Raw genomic sequence first — 20,501 nt, forward strand, 5'->3', positions numbered from 1 at the left:
ATCCAGTGACCTGTCTTGAAAAGGAAGTTTTTATATTCAAAAGTGCAGGAAAGGATGTGCCTAAGTGGATTCCTAAATAAGTGAGATACTAAGTGTGGATTTTGACATCTCTAAGTCATTGCTCTCCCCTTTTAATGCAGATGGTTGAAAATACTTAGGGCTGCGTTATGGCTGGCAAAAACAATTACCAAAGTCATAAATTTGACTTCATTCAAGCTGTTAAGGGTAATAATTTATTTAAGTGAGGTCTTCTGTTTTGATTAGAACTTGGAGAGTTCATCTGTTTTGATATACTTGGGTAGAGCCCTGTTGCTATTGTAGATAAAGGAGGCTTGCAGGTGGCTACTATTGGGACAATTGATGATTTCACAAGGAAATGTTTTTGCTAATTGTTTCACTTCCACTTTTCAGTTAAGTTTTCATGTTTCTTTCCAAGAATAACTTATTTATAACAAAGCAAACAGACCCACTTCTTATAAAAAAATCTTGATTTAATCAAATGTTTAGAGAAGTTAGGTAGTCTGTTTAAGGCCACACATTCTGGTAAATTGGTAGAGTCAGTATATAAAGCCAGATGTGCCAAGACAATGCAACCTGTGCTTTTGGCCAACACTACACATATTCTTTTGGAAGTCCTCTAAAGCTCTGTTGAAAATAATTTAAATATTTTGTAAATATTTAACAATTAAAGTATCATTCTTAAAGTCAAACCCTCTAGCAGTGACCAAGACTGCAGCAAGGGTAAAATACCAAGGAGGCCTAACCTAACTGTACGTCAAGAAGGGATAAAGAAAAGTCTTATTAATAAAACAATCTAACTTCCCCTCATTTGAGAAGTTGGGCATATCTCCAGGAAATGTTCCCAGTAGTCTTACTCTTAGGCAAAAGGGTAGATGACTTGACTTTGAATCTTTCCTTAGGTTCTCCTCCACTGTTTGCATGTGTATCTCAAGACAGAGTTCTCTCCTAATTGTTAAGTAATCCTCAGTAGGGTGTCAGCTGATGGCTTTAGGGGTGTTACCACCATCAAGGGTATTTGCATTTTAAAGGAGGGCTTTGAAAGATCTTAAAGCTTTAAAACTAGAAGCAGTAAATCTCTATTGGTGAATTGGAGGCAATGTCATAGTTTAGGCAGGAGATTTCTAAATGAAAAAAGACCACTGGGTCTGTTCTAACCACAGCATGAAATAAAGTGTTCCGACTTAGTAGCCCGACTTCTACTTCCAAAGTAAGGGCTCTGAGGATGGCTCCTGTGACCTGAATAATAAAACAGAAGCATCTAAATAGTTTCATTTTCTTGAAGAGCAAAACAAATTATTAAAAAGCTAACATGTTTAAATTTTAACTTCTCTTTCCTTTCTCACTTTTTCCCTGGCATTTTGCTTGAGATCTCCTAATACCTCTATTCTCTTTTTCTTGTCCTCTACTGTATATTATCCTTAATCTCAGAATTCCAAAATTTATTTTTGTGCCTTACTTTTCATTTCCTGGAAACTTCGAGATGACTAGAATGGGTGAGGTAGGATACTGGAGGAATTGGGCAGAAGGCTGCATAAATTGTGTTAAAGTTTATTTAAATACATATAGTGAACTAAAAAAAAAGAAATAGAAAATAAAAGAAAATAAATGCATGTGGTGAGCCAGGGCCTGAGCTAAGTTTTGAGGATCCAAAGATATATTTAATATACTTTCTGTCATACAGTCTTGAGAGTGAAACAAATAAACAGATTATTATAATCAGTGAAGAAATAACTATAATTGATTCATCATGGACTATTATATTAACCATATGTGGTTAGAAAGAATGATTAAGGTTTAGCCAAGTTTAGTCAGGTAAAATGGACATGAGAGTGGGGTTGGTGTAGAAAGAGCTTTCGTGAAAAAGGAAGCAGCGTCTATAAAAGGAATGCAGTAGGAGACCAAAGCAATTTACAGCACATCTAGAAATTCAGTATGGCCAAATATAAGCCATAAATGTATGAATAGAAGGGAGAGACTAGAAAAGTAAGCAGGGGCCAAGGTCTGGAAGATCTTGGTGTCATGATAAGGAAAGTGAATCTTGTAGGAAACTATTGATGTCTGTAAGCAGATGGAAAATAGGATGGAATTTGCATTTTAGAGACATGCTTCTGAGATTAGTATGGAGAGTTGGCTTGACTCTAGACTCTATGCTTCACTGTAGGCCTTCAGAGTTGGAGGTAGATCTTAGAAAAGTTCAGAAGGCTGTAATCATAGGTCAAATAAGAAATGAAAAATTGACCTGGAAGATAAGAGTGGGAATTGAGAGGCTAGAATGGATTAGAGAGATATCTTCATGGGGATATTGTCTGAGTGTACAAAGGAAGGAAGAGACACAGCTGAGTCCTGGGTTTTTTACTTGACAATTAGGTGATTAGGTGCCATTTCCCTGAACCAGGGAAGGAGGATTAGGTTTTCATGAGGAAGATGCTGAGTTCAGATTTGGACAAACTGAATCTTAGATTATTATAGAGCATAGAAGCAGAGATTTCCAGTAGAAAGGCATTAAGCCTGCCTGAATCCCAGGAGCAAGAGTTAAGCTGCAGATATATATTTAGCCATAATTCCTTAGTATCTCACTACTGCCAGGGAGAATGGAGACTATTAGAAGGCTGTCAATGGGCCCTAGGCAAATGACAGGAGTTAAAGAACCAGGTGAGGATATAGAGTAATATTCAAGAATAAGAATAAGTAGCCAGAGAAATACTTCAGAACAGTAATCCCAAGAACGTCTTTATAGATGATTAGCAAAACAAACATCATCTCCTTGTTCTTGGTTCAAATACCTCCAGGGTCTGGTCCCAGGCAGTAATTCCAGCAGTATCAATCTCTGCTCCCCACCTTATTTGACCTGTTTCAGCCCATTTGGAAACAGTTCTGTATATCTACATATTTTCATGTACCATTTCTTTCTCACCTTCTCACTGGAGTGTGCTTTTCTTTCATTCTTTCTCTCCAGGTCTAACTTATCCTTCATAATTCTCTTCTAAAGTTCTCACTGTCATGAAATCTTATCTGTCTTCCCTCAACAAGGAAGTGTTATCATTCAGGTTAATTTCCAATTAGTCATCAGATGGCAACTTTTTTATGACACTTAGCTCATCCCAGCTTGCACCATAGTTATTATGCACCAGATTGTCCCCACTCCCCTTCCCCACTCCTGCAAGGTATAAACCCCTAAAGATTAAGAACCCATTCTCCCAAATTAGCTTCCACAGTGCACTACTTTGAAAACAGCAAGTGCTTACTAATTATTTGTTAAATGAGCACATATATTATTTACATTAAACAATAGAGGTAGGATAGTAGAGTCTTCTGATGAGGCAAAGGGCCTAACCTGAAGCTAACATGGAAATGCTTATTTATGAAGTTTTTATCTGGAAGTTATGATATATCTAGGATTATTGACCAGATAAATAATGGGAAGCATTTCATAAAAGCCCATTCATAATACAGAGACAGAAAGTGGAAACATAATCCTAAGTATGTTTGTTTCAAAAATTGTTAACATTACATTCATGTTATTCTCATACAAGGATAGTGAATACTTATCTCCTTTTCACTGTCTGCTTTTATAGTTTTAAAAATTAATCTTGTATAAGAGGCATGTAAAGACAAACACTCCTAAACCACAAACACAAGGTATTTTTATTTATCCTAAAAGCATTTTAAAGATTCTATACTGGCGGTTTCTCAATGAGGTCGGACAAATAATCCAAAGCCTTTCCAATGTATTTTAGTATATTAAAAATAAGGCAACCTAGTGGGGCTGTTCATTTAAATAGAATAAGGGTTAAATGATAACTTGACTTATCTTTTAAATGACAAAAAATAAAGAAATTGCAAGACCTTTTCACACATTAGATATGTATTGTCATTTATCATCTAGATATCAGGCTAGCAGTGCGAAGTAATAAAACATATCATCGAAAAATGTGCTATAGGTCTGAATCACTCTTTCATTCCACCTCCCAGCTAACTGTAGTATTAAATCAAACAAGCAGAACATTTCCTTAGGCAGCCATTGCCTTTTAATTTCCTGAAGAACCTTAAAATATCATTCATTACAAGTACTACACATATTTGGTTTTTAAAAGTCTCATAAATCAATAGCAGGCTGACTGTAATAATTATTACAAGTTAGTGCATAATTTTCGTGCTGAAGGCTGCATGCAGAACTTTAGCATATGCAAACGAGGCAATTCAAACTGTGTATAGATATTAATATGAAGAAGCAGGTAACGAGGTGCAGGCTATGAATTATGCATCAAGAGTGGCTGATCTTCAATGAGGAAAATGAATTCAGCATGTAATCTAATTAGTGATGGAAGTCTATTACATCTAACTGCAAAAGCAACCGTCCTTGAAACAAATTTATTTACAGTCCATGTTACCACTTGAAACAACTTTGAAATGATGTGTAAGACAACAGCTTAATTGTAAAAATTTTTTGTTTGTTTGTTTCAGTTCTAGACCTGGAAGGCCTCCTAAGAGGACTCAAAGTGTCACCTCCCCAGAGAACTCTCATATCATGCCACATTCTGTCCCTGGCCTCATGTCTCCTGGGATAATCCCACCAACAGGTAAGAGTGTGCTCATTTATACTGAAAATATTGAAAATCAGCCAAAGCCATAGTATATATAAGTAATTTATATTACATGTATTTATGTAGATATTTATACCCATGTAATTATGCTTTGTGCACACTAAGATGTTACTGATGTAAATTTATTTCAAAACTGCATTATGGTTATCATTATTTCTTTATTTACAATAAAATGAAAGAAGCTTAATTGAGCACACTGCTAGAAGTTATTCTAATTAATCCTCTCAGTAATATCAAACAACAAAATATTATCCCTACTTTCCTTTTGAGGAATTCAAGCTCAGAGAGAAATCAGTGACTTTCCCAAGGTCAACCAGCTGGTAACTGTCTTTAGTTACTCAAACCCTTGTCTCTGGGTTCTAAACTTATTTCTCGTTCCATTAAGGTTTCAAAATGCCATAGACTGAAATGCATTAAAAAAAAATGACAATAACTATGTCAAATAGAGAGATCTCCTACTTTCCCTCAATCTATAATGTGAGTCCATTTCCATTAGAAACATTTGAAGGATGTTTATTACTAAAATTTTCAAAATGTATAAGTAAAAGAATAGTCTTAATCACCATGCAAAAATAACTATTTGATTTCCACCAAATAGTGTTGTGTTCATTATATTTTTAGTCACTTAGCACATTTGCCCACTTTCCATGTTTCATTCAGACCCATGGACAAATTAAAATAACAATGATGATGATATTATTATATAATATATAATATTTTTAATAATTATTGCCATCATAGGTGTTTATTGAGGGGATATACATATAAACATAAGCACAGAATTGCCATGTGAAAACAACTGATACAAGAAAGATAATCTGTAAAGATGAGGAGTCTTCATCTTTTTTCCTCTGAATTCCCATATTAATGTTTGTTATTTTTTTTTCTTTTGTAAAATTTGTCTTTCTCTGTTTTGTAATATTATCATGGGATATCTTTTTTCACATTTCATATTTGGTTGACAGCTCCTTGAAAACAATGAATGTTTTAATTCACCTTTATTTTTGTGGCAGTATCTGAACAATTTCTTCATCTTTGTGGACCTTTATCAAACATCTGTTGAGTTGAATTTGAAGCTATTTATTCATTTTATATGTTTATTTTTTTTCTGTAAAGCACTACATTATAAACTTAACAGTAAGTTATTTAAAGTCCCATGGAGAATTGTATTTTTATGCTAGTTTTGCTGATGAAAAATTGAAACATAAAAAATGAAATAGCTGAAAATGACCCAATTGTAAAGCAAGTATAATTATTTCTCTTTGTTTAGGTAGTTATGTTTCTAAAGTAACTGAATCCTACTGCCTGAAATTTTAGTTACAGATTTGAGATATGGAAAAGAAATAGGTAGTGCTTTTTTATTTAACTAGAATAAATTTCCTGATTCAATTTTTTTAAATTTTTATTATAGTACATACATAAGCCAGATGGAACTAAAATCTTAACTTTTCATATTTAATGTTTGAAAGACTCAGGTGTACTAGAAGAAAGATCTAAGAATCTTTGACAATAAATTTCTTAATGAGCTATTTTGAGGATTTAAAAAAGTAATCATTTTTAATAATCATTATTCTATATTTGATAAGTTTGTGTTGACTATTGCATATTAAAAAATGCAGTTACCTGATGAGTGAAAAGTATTCTAGATTGTATTCATATTAAAAGAGGGAAGTCCTGGTTCCAAATTGTCTGCCAACATTTAATCTTTGAAGGTGAAGACAGTAAATAGTTTATTACTAAAACAATGATGAAATAAGATGAAGTCATTAAAATACATGTAAAGCAACACCTCATATATTTAACATAATCAAGTGACTTTGCAGTAAGTGGAGTTTGTAAATAACTGATAATCATGTGCCAAAACTCAAAATTAAAATATTAAGTTATTTTTGATAGACCTCTTTCTGGCTTGGTGAACAGAGACACTGAAGATAGTTAAACTTGACTTGTCTTTACGGACATTCATTTTTGAATTAGGATCCTTTCATTTATTTCAATGGTTGTGCTGTTCTTCTCAGACATGTTTTTTAATTTATTTTTTTACTTTTATTCTTTGTAGTATCTTGTGAACCCAGAAACAAGAATTTCTTTTAAACTTATTAATTATTATATTGAAAAGACCTCGTACAGTCGCCTTCTAGGGAAGGAAGAGGCCGCAGAGGTTCATCAGGAGAGTGAACTGCATTGAAAAGTGGGCCTGGGACAGTTCAGTGCTCTGTAGAGCTCTGCTCCTGGCATTTAAGACCGGGCGTGTGAGCTCATCACTGCCTCTTTCACTTACTTTCAACTTGGAGAGATTGGTGCCAAGATTTGAAACTGCCAGAAGTGTGTTGCACATGAATGGTGTTATCTTAATATATTCAGTACGATTGCTCTCTTTACATAAAAATTTTTCTAGCTGGAGAAGTTTAGATTTTAGGGAATGTAGAATAGCTCCATCCCCTCAATGATTTACTATCTTAAAGCACTGACCTGAAATGTAGTGGTGTTAAAGAAATATAGTTCTCAATAGTGTAACAGTTTTATTCCAAAGAGGGCTTAGTATATTGGGGAAATGTGATTCAACATGAACATATAGATTTTATATCCCAGCACTTTAGTTGTATTTTCTACATTCTTTTCTTATATTTGTTACTTTCTTACAAAATAAAATGCCATTATTTTCTTCCTAAGATGGGAAAGGTGAAGTGTGTTACTATTTTTTTAAACTCAGTGGAAAGTTATATATCAATATTGTTGACATTAAGTAAACTAGTTTGATGACATTTCTACTATGTTTTTGACTTGTGAGTTTAGAATTTTAAAAATTTGTTTCCAAGAGTATATAGTTATATCAATACCTTTAAAAGGCTTGGAAATCATGTTTCTAAAACTAACAAAACAAATAGATAAACATGTAAGCCTCAAAAAAAACCCCAAAAACCAACAACAAAAAAGAAAAAAATAAACTCTACCTCCCAAACCTCAGAACGTCTCTAAGATTCTAAATTGTAGCCTACCTCTGAACATTGACTTGTACTTTTGTACTCCCAGTATTACCAGTGAAAAGCACAACAGATGCAAGTTTGCCTTCAAAGTTGCCAGAATTGGCCCTGTGAAATAGAAAATTCATTAATTTTGACAAATTTATAAAAATTTATCAATTTGTTTCTAATAATTTCCTAATTTTTCCTTTTCAACAGTTAGAGTTAAATAAAATTATTTCTTGGACTCATCTGTATTTTGGAAAATAAATATGACTTTTTACATTTTTAAAAGTCTTCTCAGCTCTACTATCTTGCATTTTAGTATATTTTATTTATTTATTCATTTATTCACTTGTTTATATTTTACTCTTACGTGTCATAAAATTGAATGATTTTGTTTAAACTTACAATATGCTTCTTCAACACCAGGGCTGTATCCACATTAGAATCACATTTTGGTTCATCTAGCAGTGTTCCAGAACACACTACCTTCATCTCCATTTAAGTTATTTGAGTTATGTTCCCATTTGGGCTTTAGTCTAAGCAGGAATATATAATTAAAAAAAACATCTTTGAGATTGCTTATGGAGTTTTTTGTTTGTTATTTTGGTTGCTTGAGTGGACTTGTGTGTAACCTTAGAAGGGGGCGTGGGCAGATGGTGATAAGTTCCAAAATTTATGGTTGTCACCAGATGCCATAGCAACCAGCAGTGGAAGTTAATGAAAGAAAGAAGGCTCTTTGTAGAGCTTCACAATGCAATACCTCCTGTAGTGCTCCCTGCATTCATTTGAACAGAGCACATATCATAAATCATTTCTGATAATAAATACCAGTTTGGAATAAATTTATCCTAGCAACAGAGTTTCAATAACGTTCATACTTTTTATAGAATTGTGTGTATTTTACAATTAAGGAAAGGGTTACTTAAGAGTTCTAAATACTTCCCTCTTGTACCAGGAGTGCAATTGGCTAGCATATTTGGCCAAATTCCTGATTTTATTTTTATAGCAGAATGAAAACTAGTTTGAAATTCAATTTTTATGTTAGTACTAAGAGATAACTCAGCCAGTCCCAAATATTTGCATTTCACATTAAAAGAAAAGTTATCTAATACCTAATTTTTTTCAAATAAACTCAAATTAAATAAATGAATAATTTATAGTGTTGCTTTTTGGACATATCTGTTCACTCACTGTGACCTTGTAGGCACATAACCAATATGCATTCAGGATAAAGAAAGTAATTGTATGCACGTGTACACTATGTTTAAAATGTAAGAACTTATAAACACAATTTTATTATTTTGGAAAAAATAGTATGCCAGGGCAATATTATTCCATAGCCAATCCTATTGAAACAGTATTCTCTTAAAAGAAATTGTAGGAAAGTATTTTCATGTGTACTTATAATTCCAAAACCTATTTCTAACATTTATATTTTTTATTTTCCTTGCTAAATGTTAAAAACCAACAACAATACCCACACTATCTCTTTTTGTATGATCGACATTTGTAATATTTTAAGTTCATTAAACATTTCAACTTCTGAAGGGAAAATTCTGTGTGGAAATATGCCTTGTATGTTGAAAAGTTTTTTCTTTGTGTTGTTTTTTTTTGGTGTGTGTGTTTTTGTGTTTTGTTTTTTTTTTATAAAAAAGTGTTGTATTCCCTGCAGAGATTCACAAGTAAGGACAACAGAAAAATGCACAAATAAAACAAATGAATTGGTCGTCTTCACTAATAAATTAAATATAACAATCTCCCGAATGCCTTCCTAGAAGAGCAAATATGATATAAACTAGTTAGACCATTTATGTTTATGTAGTATGTGTATGTATGTATTTTCATACACTTATATGTAGGAAACATTTTGAAGTTTAATCACTGGACATTTTGAGAGTAGTGCATTTAACCTACAAGTATTTAAACATGTTCTCTTTATATTCTTCTTGAAGAGAAATATAAAGTAATATATCTTGTTTTTTTCCTTTTGTAAGCCAACCTAAACACTAGACTTCATGTAATTTATTTAGTTTTAAAACTTGTATTGGGCACTCTATTAGTGTCTAGTGGTTGCTGTAACAAATTACCACACACTTGGTGACTTAAATAGACAAAAATTATTCTCTCACAATTCTGGAGAAGTCTAAAATCAGTATCACTGGGCCAAATCAAGATGTCAAGATGTCAACGGAGCAAACTTTCTCTCAAGGTTCTGTGGGGGCTTCCATCCTTTGCCTTTTTAAGCTTCTGGTGACTGTAGACATTGCTTGGTTTGTGGTGGCATTGCTGTAATTGCTGCCCTCTCCTGTGTGTGTGTGTGTGTGTGTGTGTGTGTGTGTGTGTAAAATTTCCCTCTGCCTCTCACTTGTAAGGAAATTTGTGATTGTATTTAGATCCCATCAGATAACCCAGGATATTCTCATTTGAAGATCCTTACCCTAATCACATTTGCAAAATACCTTTTCCCATACCAGTTAGCATTCAGGGTTTCTCTGAATTAAGATGTGGACTCACTTTGAGGGTCATTATCAGCTGACTGCATCCCACAAGTGCCTGGGCAAAGTATTGTGAAGGGCCCGAGCATGGCGAGATAGACCTGCGTACAAACAGCCTTTGGGGAATTTTGGTCATTTTTGTTCACCTTAGTATTCCAGTATGCAGCATATTGCTTGTTACAGAGCAGATGTTTAAGAGAAATATTTGTTCTATGAATATGGCCAATATATCTTCGGTAAAATATTTCTGAGAGGAATGATTAAGCTTCGGAGTTACAAATTTAAACACTCGTGTTATTGTGCAGTTTATACAATCCCCTTAAGCATGGTTAGGCTCCCGATTAAAAATTCCAAGTCTAGAGCCTAAAAGAAGTATACTAGGTAAATGGAGGGCATTATTTGTTTGTTTATGGGTTATGATGGCTACATTTAAGCATTATCATCAACATTGATGACATTTACATTTCTAAATTGATGCTGTAGAGAAGCAATATTTACAGGAATAAAATGGCAAAGTAGAACATATTAGTCTTTAAAATTCATGCATATCACTATATTAGGTATTATATTATATAATTCTTAAGTATTGGGATCCTCATTATATCCACAGTATCTTGATATAGAACTAATCTAGTGCATGTATGAATAAAATAGAACTTATAATTTAACTGAATGTGCGTATACCTTCGGTATGAAGAATGAGATAATAAATATATTTATTTTATTAAATATAAAATATACATTATAATCAAGCATTTCAATCAAGTCACAATATACCTTGGGCCTGTTACTAGGATAGAAATTCATAAAATTATTTTTCTTTTTTTTTCTAAGCTCTTAGAATAAGATCTGTTATTTTTAGATCTAATTAAATGACCACTTGTTACTAGACTTCTAGAATGGCCTTTCATCTACTTAATTTAGAAAAAAATTACAGTCCTTTCTTTCCTAATTTGTTTTTCTCTTCCATGTTTCTATTGAGTTCTGCAGTCTCACATGAGACTGCACTGGGCCATACTAAGAGTTATAATTTACTTACATGTCTTTCTCAGTAGATTTGTAGCAATGAAGTTGCTAATATCCTTAATTGACTAATTGCTGGGTATTATTTGCTTCTTTTTTAGTAATATGATGCCTCCTTTGACAGAAGAGTTGTTTATTTACATTAAGAAAAGCAAATCAAATTTTAAGAGTCAAAAAAACTCTTGATTAAAGTAGTGGATGGTGTGTGGATGAGCTGGGGTTTCGTGGATTGTCTATTTGTGAGATTCTCAGACAGTGTTCTAATCCCTTGGACATACGCTCCCTTTTATCAGTGGCTGCAATTTCTTGACCAGTAGGAGGTACTATTTTTACCCTGTTTTCCTCCCTAAGCAAGCAATACAAGTAGAGTGTCTTTTTCATTCAAGAAAAACAACCTACTCTGCTGTAGATACATTTAGAATGTTCTTAAAGATGTTGTAGGACAAAAGTCATGCAAAATAAGATAAGCAGAATTATTTGCTTGGCCTTCTGCTCTGTCTCTGATAGGCTTTCCCCTCTGAAGTAAACTTCAAAGTTTTAATGTCTTCCCTTAATGATGTGCTCCAGGTTTGTTATTAAGGATTTAGCCATACCATGCTCAGATTTTTAAAATATTTTCTCCGTGCATTTTGGGGATACATTTTACATCCTTACTCTCATCTTTGTAAAGAAGTAGAATTGTAATAGAAAATGTTGACAGAACCAAACATTTCAAGAGAACTTGGCAAATGTCAGAAAGATAGCAGTATTAATAAAACTTTGCATTCAGTGTCCTAAAACATTTACCATTCTAGTCATGAATGATCTTAAGACCTGATTTGAAAACATTCTGCATGAAAAACACCAAAGGATTTTATTTGGTTATTTAATCATATAAACCAACATACCTTAATAACAAACCTGGAGCACATCATTAAGGGAAGGCATTAAAGCTTTGAAGTTTGCCTCAGAGGGGAAAGCCTATCAGAGACAGAGCAGAAGGCCAAGCAAATAATTCTGTTTATCTTGTTTTGCATGGTTTTTGTCCTACAACACCTTTAAGAACATTCCAAATGTATCTACAGCAGAGTAGGTTGTTTTTCTTGAATGAAAAAGATACTCTATTTGTATAGAACTTCTGAAAGTGTTCATATAAACTTAAGCTTCATGGTTAGGAATACAAAATCCAGATAAAGGGAAACAATACAATTTTACTCTGCACTTCAAATGACATCTGGAATACTATGTTCAGTCATGGCATGAAATTTTTAGTAGGGCATCGACAAACTGTTGAGCATTAATAGAACAGCCCAGAATAACAGAGATTTGGAAATGATGGTGATGCTTAGTCTTAAGATGTGCAGAGAGTCTGAAGGAGGATGATAGAGCAGATTCATATTGTGCTCTTCTGAGGACAGAAATCTAGCTGATGGACAATAATTACAGAGAGTCTGCATAGACCTCCATAAGAAAGAGCCTTGCTGTATAGAGAACCATCTAAGTGTGGAATGTATCACTCATAAAACTTTTCATGAAGTTTTTCAGAAGGGTTCAAGAAGAAAGTGGGATGAAAAGTTGTTAGCCATAGTTTTCATATTTAATTAATTTTTATAGGTCATATTGTTCATGTTAAAAAAGAGGAATAGTTTTTTAAATAGTCTTCTTTCTCCTTGACCATCAACCATTCATTTCCTCTCTTAGTAACCACTGTTGTTGGGGAAATCTGAAGGCAGTTTTGCATTGGAGGGAGGTAGATGGAATAAGAACATCTTGTTCCCTTTTAATTATAAAATTCGAGAGTCTACTTTACTTTACTTTGAAGTACTCTTCCAAACTTGACATGCCTTTCTACTTAAATGGTGCCCATCCTTCAGGATTTTATATTCTAATATTATTTCATAGTTTTTAAGATAGCTTAAAAAATTACTTTTGAGGTGAAAGTTATAAGTTATACTGTTTGTTACACTGGTTTTCATGGATGGAATAGTTAACTCATGGGTGAAACTATGACTGTGGTAAGCTAACAAATACTTTCAGTTGAAATACATTTTTTTTTTAAATGTATCTTTATTGACTTCAGAGAGAGGAAAGGAGAGGGAGAGAGAGAGACAGAAACATCAATGATGAGAAAGTCATTGATTGAGCCCACAACCTGGGCATGTGCCCTGACCGGGAATCAAACCCGGATCGCCTGGATCCCAGGTCAATGCTCAACCGCTGAGCCCCTCCCGGCAGGGCTAAAATACATTTTTAATGCTTCTTTTTTCTCCTTTATTCTCTCTGCCCTTCATTCACAAGTATTCCAGGAAGGGGTGTGTAGCTGTAAATTTAATAAATAGAAATGGCAATCAGCGAATATAATATAAAGTAATGCTTATAGTTGTGGTAGGATTTGGAGGTGGATGGAAAAAATAATATTATATTAAGCAGTAAAGAGCATCAGAAATGATAGTAAAGAGACATGAACTCTTAAAGTAATTGAAATAAAAGATCTTGAAATTTACTATAAATTACTTTGAATTGAATTTCCAATTGAAAAAAAATAAAGTCTCCAAGAGAGGAGTCGATTCTTGAAAATCATAGGAATCTTCCAATCACACCACTTTTTAATGTGTAATAATTAAGCCAGTCAAATGTTTTGATTATTTATTTTTCCACCTGTAAAAAATATATTTTTATTACATCCAAGTGATTTTTCTTGTTGAATTGCCATGAATGTCAACTTACACAATTTATACCAGAATTCTGCAAATGAAGAAACTAGAAAATAATATATTTTTATTGTAATTAAATAGGTTGGTCCAAGTGTTATTGACTATTATTGCTGATTTCCCCTGCTCATATCAACTCTGTTCTATTTAAGAATAAAATTGATAACTTTTTAAATGTATAGTTTAGGTTTAGAAAGTCTGAGCCTGGCAAATTATTTAAATTCAAATAAATGTACTCCATACATATTCCTGATAGAGGTTGTTAACACTAGAGTTTGATTATAATATGTTTACTTTAGAGGACTTCCTGACAATAAATTCTTTTAAAAATTTTTGTTTGTGGGCAAAATAAGCTTTATGGGTATGAAAGGCCATATCACTATTATAATATATGTTCAAACCTATGTATTGCTTTCAGAAATATGCACACTACAAATAATAATAGACCTTAAAGATGGAGATGGCTTTCAATTGATTATGCTGTACTATTTGTTTGAAATGAATTGAAATATACTGAGAAGTAAACAATGAAGTTTGTTTTCAAAATGATAAAACTGTAACCTAATTCAATAAATTGAATCAGATTACATAAACACTTTTGGACTTCATTAATAAAGTAGTCAGTATAATTAATGTGAGAGCTTTTTATCATGTTCACTTGTTGATATATAGCTCAGGATATAAGCTGTAGACTAAATTCTTTCAAGATCATATTTTGTGCCATTTCACATTTTAATTAAAGTTTAATTAAAGTTTCCATAAGGCCAATTCCTAGAAAACATCACCAGGGATTTCTCTTTTCTCTTTGCTGATTTTAGAATACAAGGAGGTGGTCATGATCCTCTTTAAAGGACATGTGTTTTTCAGACAGCATGGTGTTCACACGGCTCTTAAGAAGGAATTGAGAAGTCCTGCTTTCATTCTTTTCCGTAATACTTGCTGGCAATGTGACCTGGACTAATACCATTTGGCCTCACTTGTTCAATCATCACAAGGTAGATAGTGGTCCCTAAAACACCATTTTAGCAAAGAGGGGGAAAATGCCAAGAGACTTGTCCCAAGTTTCACTATTGTGTGCTAGAGTCAGTTTCAGTTCAAGTTTCCTGATTCCAATTTACCGGTTATTTTTCTACATCAAGCTGCCTTCTGAAATACTTACTTTGTCGTCTATAAACCAAACATCAGAAGATCTGCTTTATCTCCTACTTGATGGGACTTTGTGAAGAACAAATGAGCTAATGTATCACAAAATGCTTTCAAAGTCTTATATAACAAGATGTCATCTGATATTTAGTTTTATTATGATGATTTTCAAAACAGGGCTTCTGCCTTGTTAAAAAATAAAACCAGTTATTTAGCTTCCTGTTCAAACCTATCAGTTCTATACTGATGGGTCCTTTCCTATGTTTATGGCATCATATTGTAAACTTATCCTCAATTTTTTAAACAGTTGCGTATATTCCAATTAGTTCAAACAAAATATTTTTCTTCTAATACAGTCCCCTTCTCACATCAGCAAATACTTTTTGATTATCATGCTATATAGATATTTGTGATACACATTTAATTCACTGTAATGCCTCTTAAAACAAATGCTTTAAAGAAGTATCATTCCATCAAACATATTCCAATTGGTTTTTATTTAAGAAATGCAATAACATGTAGAGTGATTATTTTTCTTTATATGTGTTTTCTAATGATAGAGTTTGATTCCTGGGATATAAGGATATGACTTAAAGAAACAGTGCTGAGTTTTTAAGAATTAAAAAGAATGGAAGACTCTGTCTGTTCCAAAGATCTATGAAATTATAAGTTGCTCTTTGCGTTAGACTTACAAATGTGATGCTATATCATCAAGATTCTCTTAAACATCTATAATATTCAGTATTAAAATCAACAAAAATTTTAATCTAACAATGCATTATTCCCTAGAAGTCATTTCTTGAAATCCTCTTTTCCCTATTACACCATCCGGTTGAAAACTATTTTCTAAATGTAAAAATATAGCATGGTGAATGTTTTCAAATCCTGCTCTTCTATTTGGGTACATTTATCAACCTATTGAAGCAGTAAATACCCTTTGTAATACTTATTGTCATTACTTAATGAAATTGGTCTAGGGAATTATATTAGGAGAAAACATTTAAGAAGAATTACATGGAACCCTGTTGATTCAAATGAATGCAAATGCGAGTATCTCTAAATTTCAAGAAAATTAATCTATTCATATTATACTATAGCAGCATTTTGAAGTTATTTGGGCATGAGATTCTTCTCAGCGTACCTAACCTTTAAGTTATTTATTGAACAAATTACATTTAAGCATACCACTTCAAGGAGAACTCATTACCATATGACCTGTCCTTATGAATTGTCTTTTTGATTTATAATGCCAATTGCTTTCTCAGCATAGATTTCATGACATAATAATATTCTATGAATTTTTGAAATTACCATGATCTTCACATCAATCATCTATGATAAAATACTATATGTATCAATAAGAGAGGACTCTTGGAAGGTAGGCATTTTAGAAACATGTACTTCACCCAAATGCCAATATTGTTATTTTAATGAAACAAGCAGATAGCTTCCTTTGTTTTTCTTAAAATTGATCATAAAAATGATCAGTATCATAATTCATTAATGCACTATCCCATATTCTCAACTGTAATATTCACTTTTCCTTGAATGAGTTAACTGTCCATCCAGTTAATTTTGCCTAGACCACTGTTGTTCTTGGCCTGAATTCAAGAAAATTTATTGCTTCTGAGGTTAATGCCTTAAATTTCAGAATTATAATTAAACACATGTGACATGGAATATCCTTATCTGTCCATGCTTCTTTTATCTGTAAATATTGGATATATTTAAAGTGAGATCTTAGCTATACAAAGATTTGAGTGTGCCATTTTTTTCCTTCAGTTTCTCTTCACATAATATTATTGAAAATACCTTGAGCTATAGTCTTTCACAAGTAAATATTTATTCCTATTCTATATGAAAACATCTGTATCTAGAATTTGCCATCAGCACCTGCTTTATTTTTTACTTAATCTCACTTAGTTTTGTCCCTAAAATGTCACATTAACTAGCATGCGTAATTCTTCATTAATTCGATATATTTTTATGTCATTTTTAAAATTACTGATCATCATATTTTCAACTGAATTCTTATTTCTCCTATAAGTTAAGATGGATTTCTTAAATAAAATGAGCATTTCTTAAGTAATATATTTGGAAACTTTATGAATACATACAAAGAGAACTTTTCTTTTCAGAAAACATTTTAGAAAGTTCATTTTAATTTATCTGAACAGTGTGGCTTAGAAGAGTATAGCTAAATTGCAGATGTAAAACAGAAAAAACATATTTTTGCATGTGAATAATATTTGAAATTTGTTTCAATATAGGTGCTTGAGTTTATCTACATGATACTTCTTGTATGTCTCTTTTATAGATTTACTCAAAGTTATAAGCTATATTTGCTATAATACATTCTATATAATGAATAGAAACAAAACTAACTTATCAGATACATCTATTTTTTTACTGAAAGATTCCAAGTACTTTTACATATGGAATCAACATCTATGTCTACACTTTTCACCATTGTATCTTCAGTTGTTAGTATGGTATCTGGTTAATACATTGTTAAATTAGAAATAATTTAATTAATCCATATAGTTAATTGGTTAAAGTAAGGGTGAGTCCAAGCACTTATTGATTAACTACTACATGGTATGAACTTTATGAATAGCTAAAGATGTAATTTATTTCTTTTTTCAAATTTTGAAAGCAGTACATTTTATCCCATTTTACATCCAAATAAGCACAAATAATTTAAATAACTTGCTCATGTTGAAAAGAAGAACTCACTTGGAGACTGAACTCAGGGATGTTTTCATTGTAGCATTCATGCTATTACTAAGAACTGCAATAATCTCTTTAGATACCATCCATATTTTGAGTAGAGTTGAAACAGGATGAATTGAAATAAAGTTTTTTCTTATTTAAGATAGAATCAAATCTTTACAGAACACTTCTAAGTTTCATTAACATGACTAATTTGAAAAACTGGTCCCAGCTTTACACATTGGTCACAAATCAAATTCTTATCAACATTCCAGTCACTAGTTTATATTAAAATATGGTATTTGATGATATTTCTCTGTTATACTGAGTAGAACCTTAAATATTATTTAAAATTAGTTATATTTTATTCCTGGCCAGTGTTGCTCAGTGGTTAGAGTGTCATCCCGGGGAAAGAGAGGTATTGGGTTCAATTCCAGTCAAAGGCACATACCTGAGTTGCAAGTTCAATTCCCATCTCTGGTTGGGGCTCGTGCATGAGGCAACCAACAGATGCCCATCAATGTTTCTCTCCCTCTCGCCCTCCCTTTCCCTCTCTCTAAACGGCAATGGAATAAATATCCTCAAGTGATGATTAACAAAAATAAATAAATAAATAATAAAAAAATAGTTATATTTTAAATTGTTGAGATGTTCAGCACCATGATTTGGAGGCTTAGTATAGAAGCAACAAAAGGATAGAGTGAGAGATGTTAAAAATTATATTTCAAAATCCATGATCAAGCTTAGTTGCTTAATAAGCTACTATGTTTGAATTTTAATTATAACTTAGCTATCTCATTATTAAGTCTGCATGGAAAAGCCTGTTTATCCTGTTTTTAAACATTTCACTTTGCTAAATGATGTAATGTTAACCGACTGACAAGTCTTTTATGCTATTGGAGTTATTTTTTACTTTATGAATAGTTAAGCACAGTGTAGTTACCTATAAGTAGCAAACATACTATTTTACCCTAAATAATTGACAAAAATAATCTAACTTCTATTAATCCCTCATTCTTCTGTTCTTTATTTACCTTCTTCCTCACTAGTAAATCTATACATTATTAGTTATTTGTGCAATTGATAGATTACTTGGTTGAAGCAATGTAACAATCGGCATCCAAGCATAGTTGAGTGTAGGCTCTTGGGCTCCAAGAATTGTAGAAATACTTCCACTATATTTTATCAAACCCTAAACTGTGTGATATAATTGGCAAAATAGTTGAAGCTGTATTTTCAATATATAATTCTTAAGTTATTGTAAAATTTTGAAAAATAGAAAAATGTCACTCATAATTTCACTGTCATGTAACATGTATTTCCTTTTTGTTTAATGCTGAGTGCTTTTTCACCTAACTACTAATTATGCACTAGAATATTCTGTGTTGCTGTTTCTCAAATGCAGTGAACCAGTTGTTTATAAATATGTTATAGCAATCTCAGAATTATTTTATAACAAATATGGTGAATTCACAGTTCCATCATTAGTGTGACTCCAAATTTCATATCAATCTCCAGAACCCAGCCTTAAGATTTTTTTTGGTCCTTTTTGCTTTATATCTATAATAATTGTGAATACATACTTGATTTTTTTACCATTTTCACATTAAGCTCTTAATGAACAGGGTATAGAAATTATTTCAATAATTTATGGCTATTAAGCTTCCAAATTCTACATTTATTTTGTTATTTTGCTGTACTCTATTTTCTAAAGGGAAAAAGTTGTTTCTGAAATTCACAAAAAGTTGAGTCTTGATAGAAGAATTAACCTATTGCATTTTTTATTTTACAATGAATCTCAAAATCCAAATGAAAGATTTGAATATTAGGACCTTGACTTGACTCACCCCTGCTTAATTTTGACAGTTGTCTTAAAGTGAATTTAGTGTTTAATGAAATTTTCTGGACTGATAACTCAGGACCTGAAGGGAACAAGTCTAGTAGTGAGAAAGTAATTTTCTGGCCTAATTACACCTTCGACCTCACTACAAAGTCTGTCAACAAGAGTGCCAGGTTTGATCATGATTTTTTTTGACGTGTGTTCACCAATCTATTTCACACAGGAGACTTTTAACAATAGCATTTGGTATTTGTAACCTAACTAAAATTTTACTTCTGGGAATCAGACCTCAAGGTACCATTGCTTCAACCACTTTTAGAGTTGAAAAATTATGTGGATATTAATGAACTTTACATAATGCACTTTTTGGAAATCTGCATGGCTACATTGAGGTGGCCATGCAAATTATATCAAGTATTAGAAAATGAATGATGAATTGGTTTAAAAAAAGTGAACAACTTAGAGTCTCTATTTTTTATTTGTATTCACTCTAAAAACCTAATAGAGAGTTAGAGAATCTACTAGTTGGAAATCTATAAAACTGGGCTCTTAACGGGACGTAGTCCTTGATTAAACAACTAAATATGTATATGACACTGGCAATTCCCTTAAATTTCTGAGCCTGAGTTTTTCTCTATTTCAGTGATAAAATAGTTTATGTTTAATTGTTTTGTTGTCAACTCTTGATTCCTTTTTCCAGTAATCCTTGACTAGAAGACATTTTCCAGCTGCATTAAAGATCTGTTCAGATTTTTCATATGAACCCAGGCCCTGCTCCCGGAACCTGAATTATCTGTCCTCTCAAACTCGCTTTTTGGTTCTCTCCCTTCCTCTTCCTTCTCTCCTTCTTCTTGAGTTTTATTTAAAGCAGTTTAAATGTCCATGTTGTTGGTGAAACCTGTGTTAAGCAGAAGCTAAAGTCTGATTAGAGAAACAAAGGAGCGAAAGATAACCGATTGATATTCTTGAATTAGTGTCTCTGCTCTTTCTGATTTTAATTCCTG

The 20,501-nt window shown here is 32.4% G+C and overlaps 1 protein-coding gene across 1 annotated transcript in view; it reads left to right on the top strand.

The window, feature by feature from the left end:
* DACH1 (dachshund family transcription factor 1) overlaps positions 1-20,501 on the top strand; it is a 393,489-nt gene that overhangs the window by 165,521 nt on the left and 207,467 nt on the right. Inside the window, exon 2 of the mRNA XM_016216439.2 lies at positions 4,486-4,601. Coding sequence (XP_016071925.2) covers positions 4,486-4,601 — 116 coding nt within the window. The remainder of the gene's footprint in view (positions 1-4,485; positions 4,602-20,501) is intronic.

This window comes from Miniopterus natalensis, chromosome 2, assembly GCF_054644295.1.
Source record: "Miniopterus natalensis isolate mMinNat1 chromosome 2, mMinNat1.hap1, whole genome shotgun sequence".
Lineage (NCBI taxonomy): Eukaryota > Metazoa > Chordata > Mammalia > Chiroptera > Miniopteridae > Miniopterus > Miniopterus natalensis.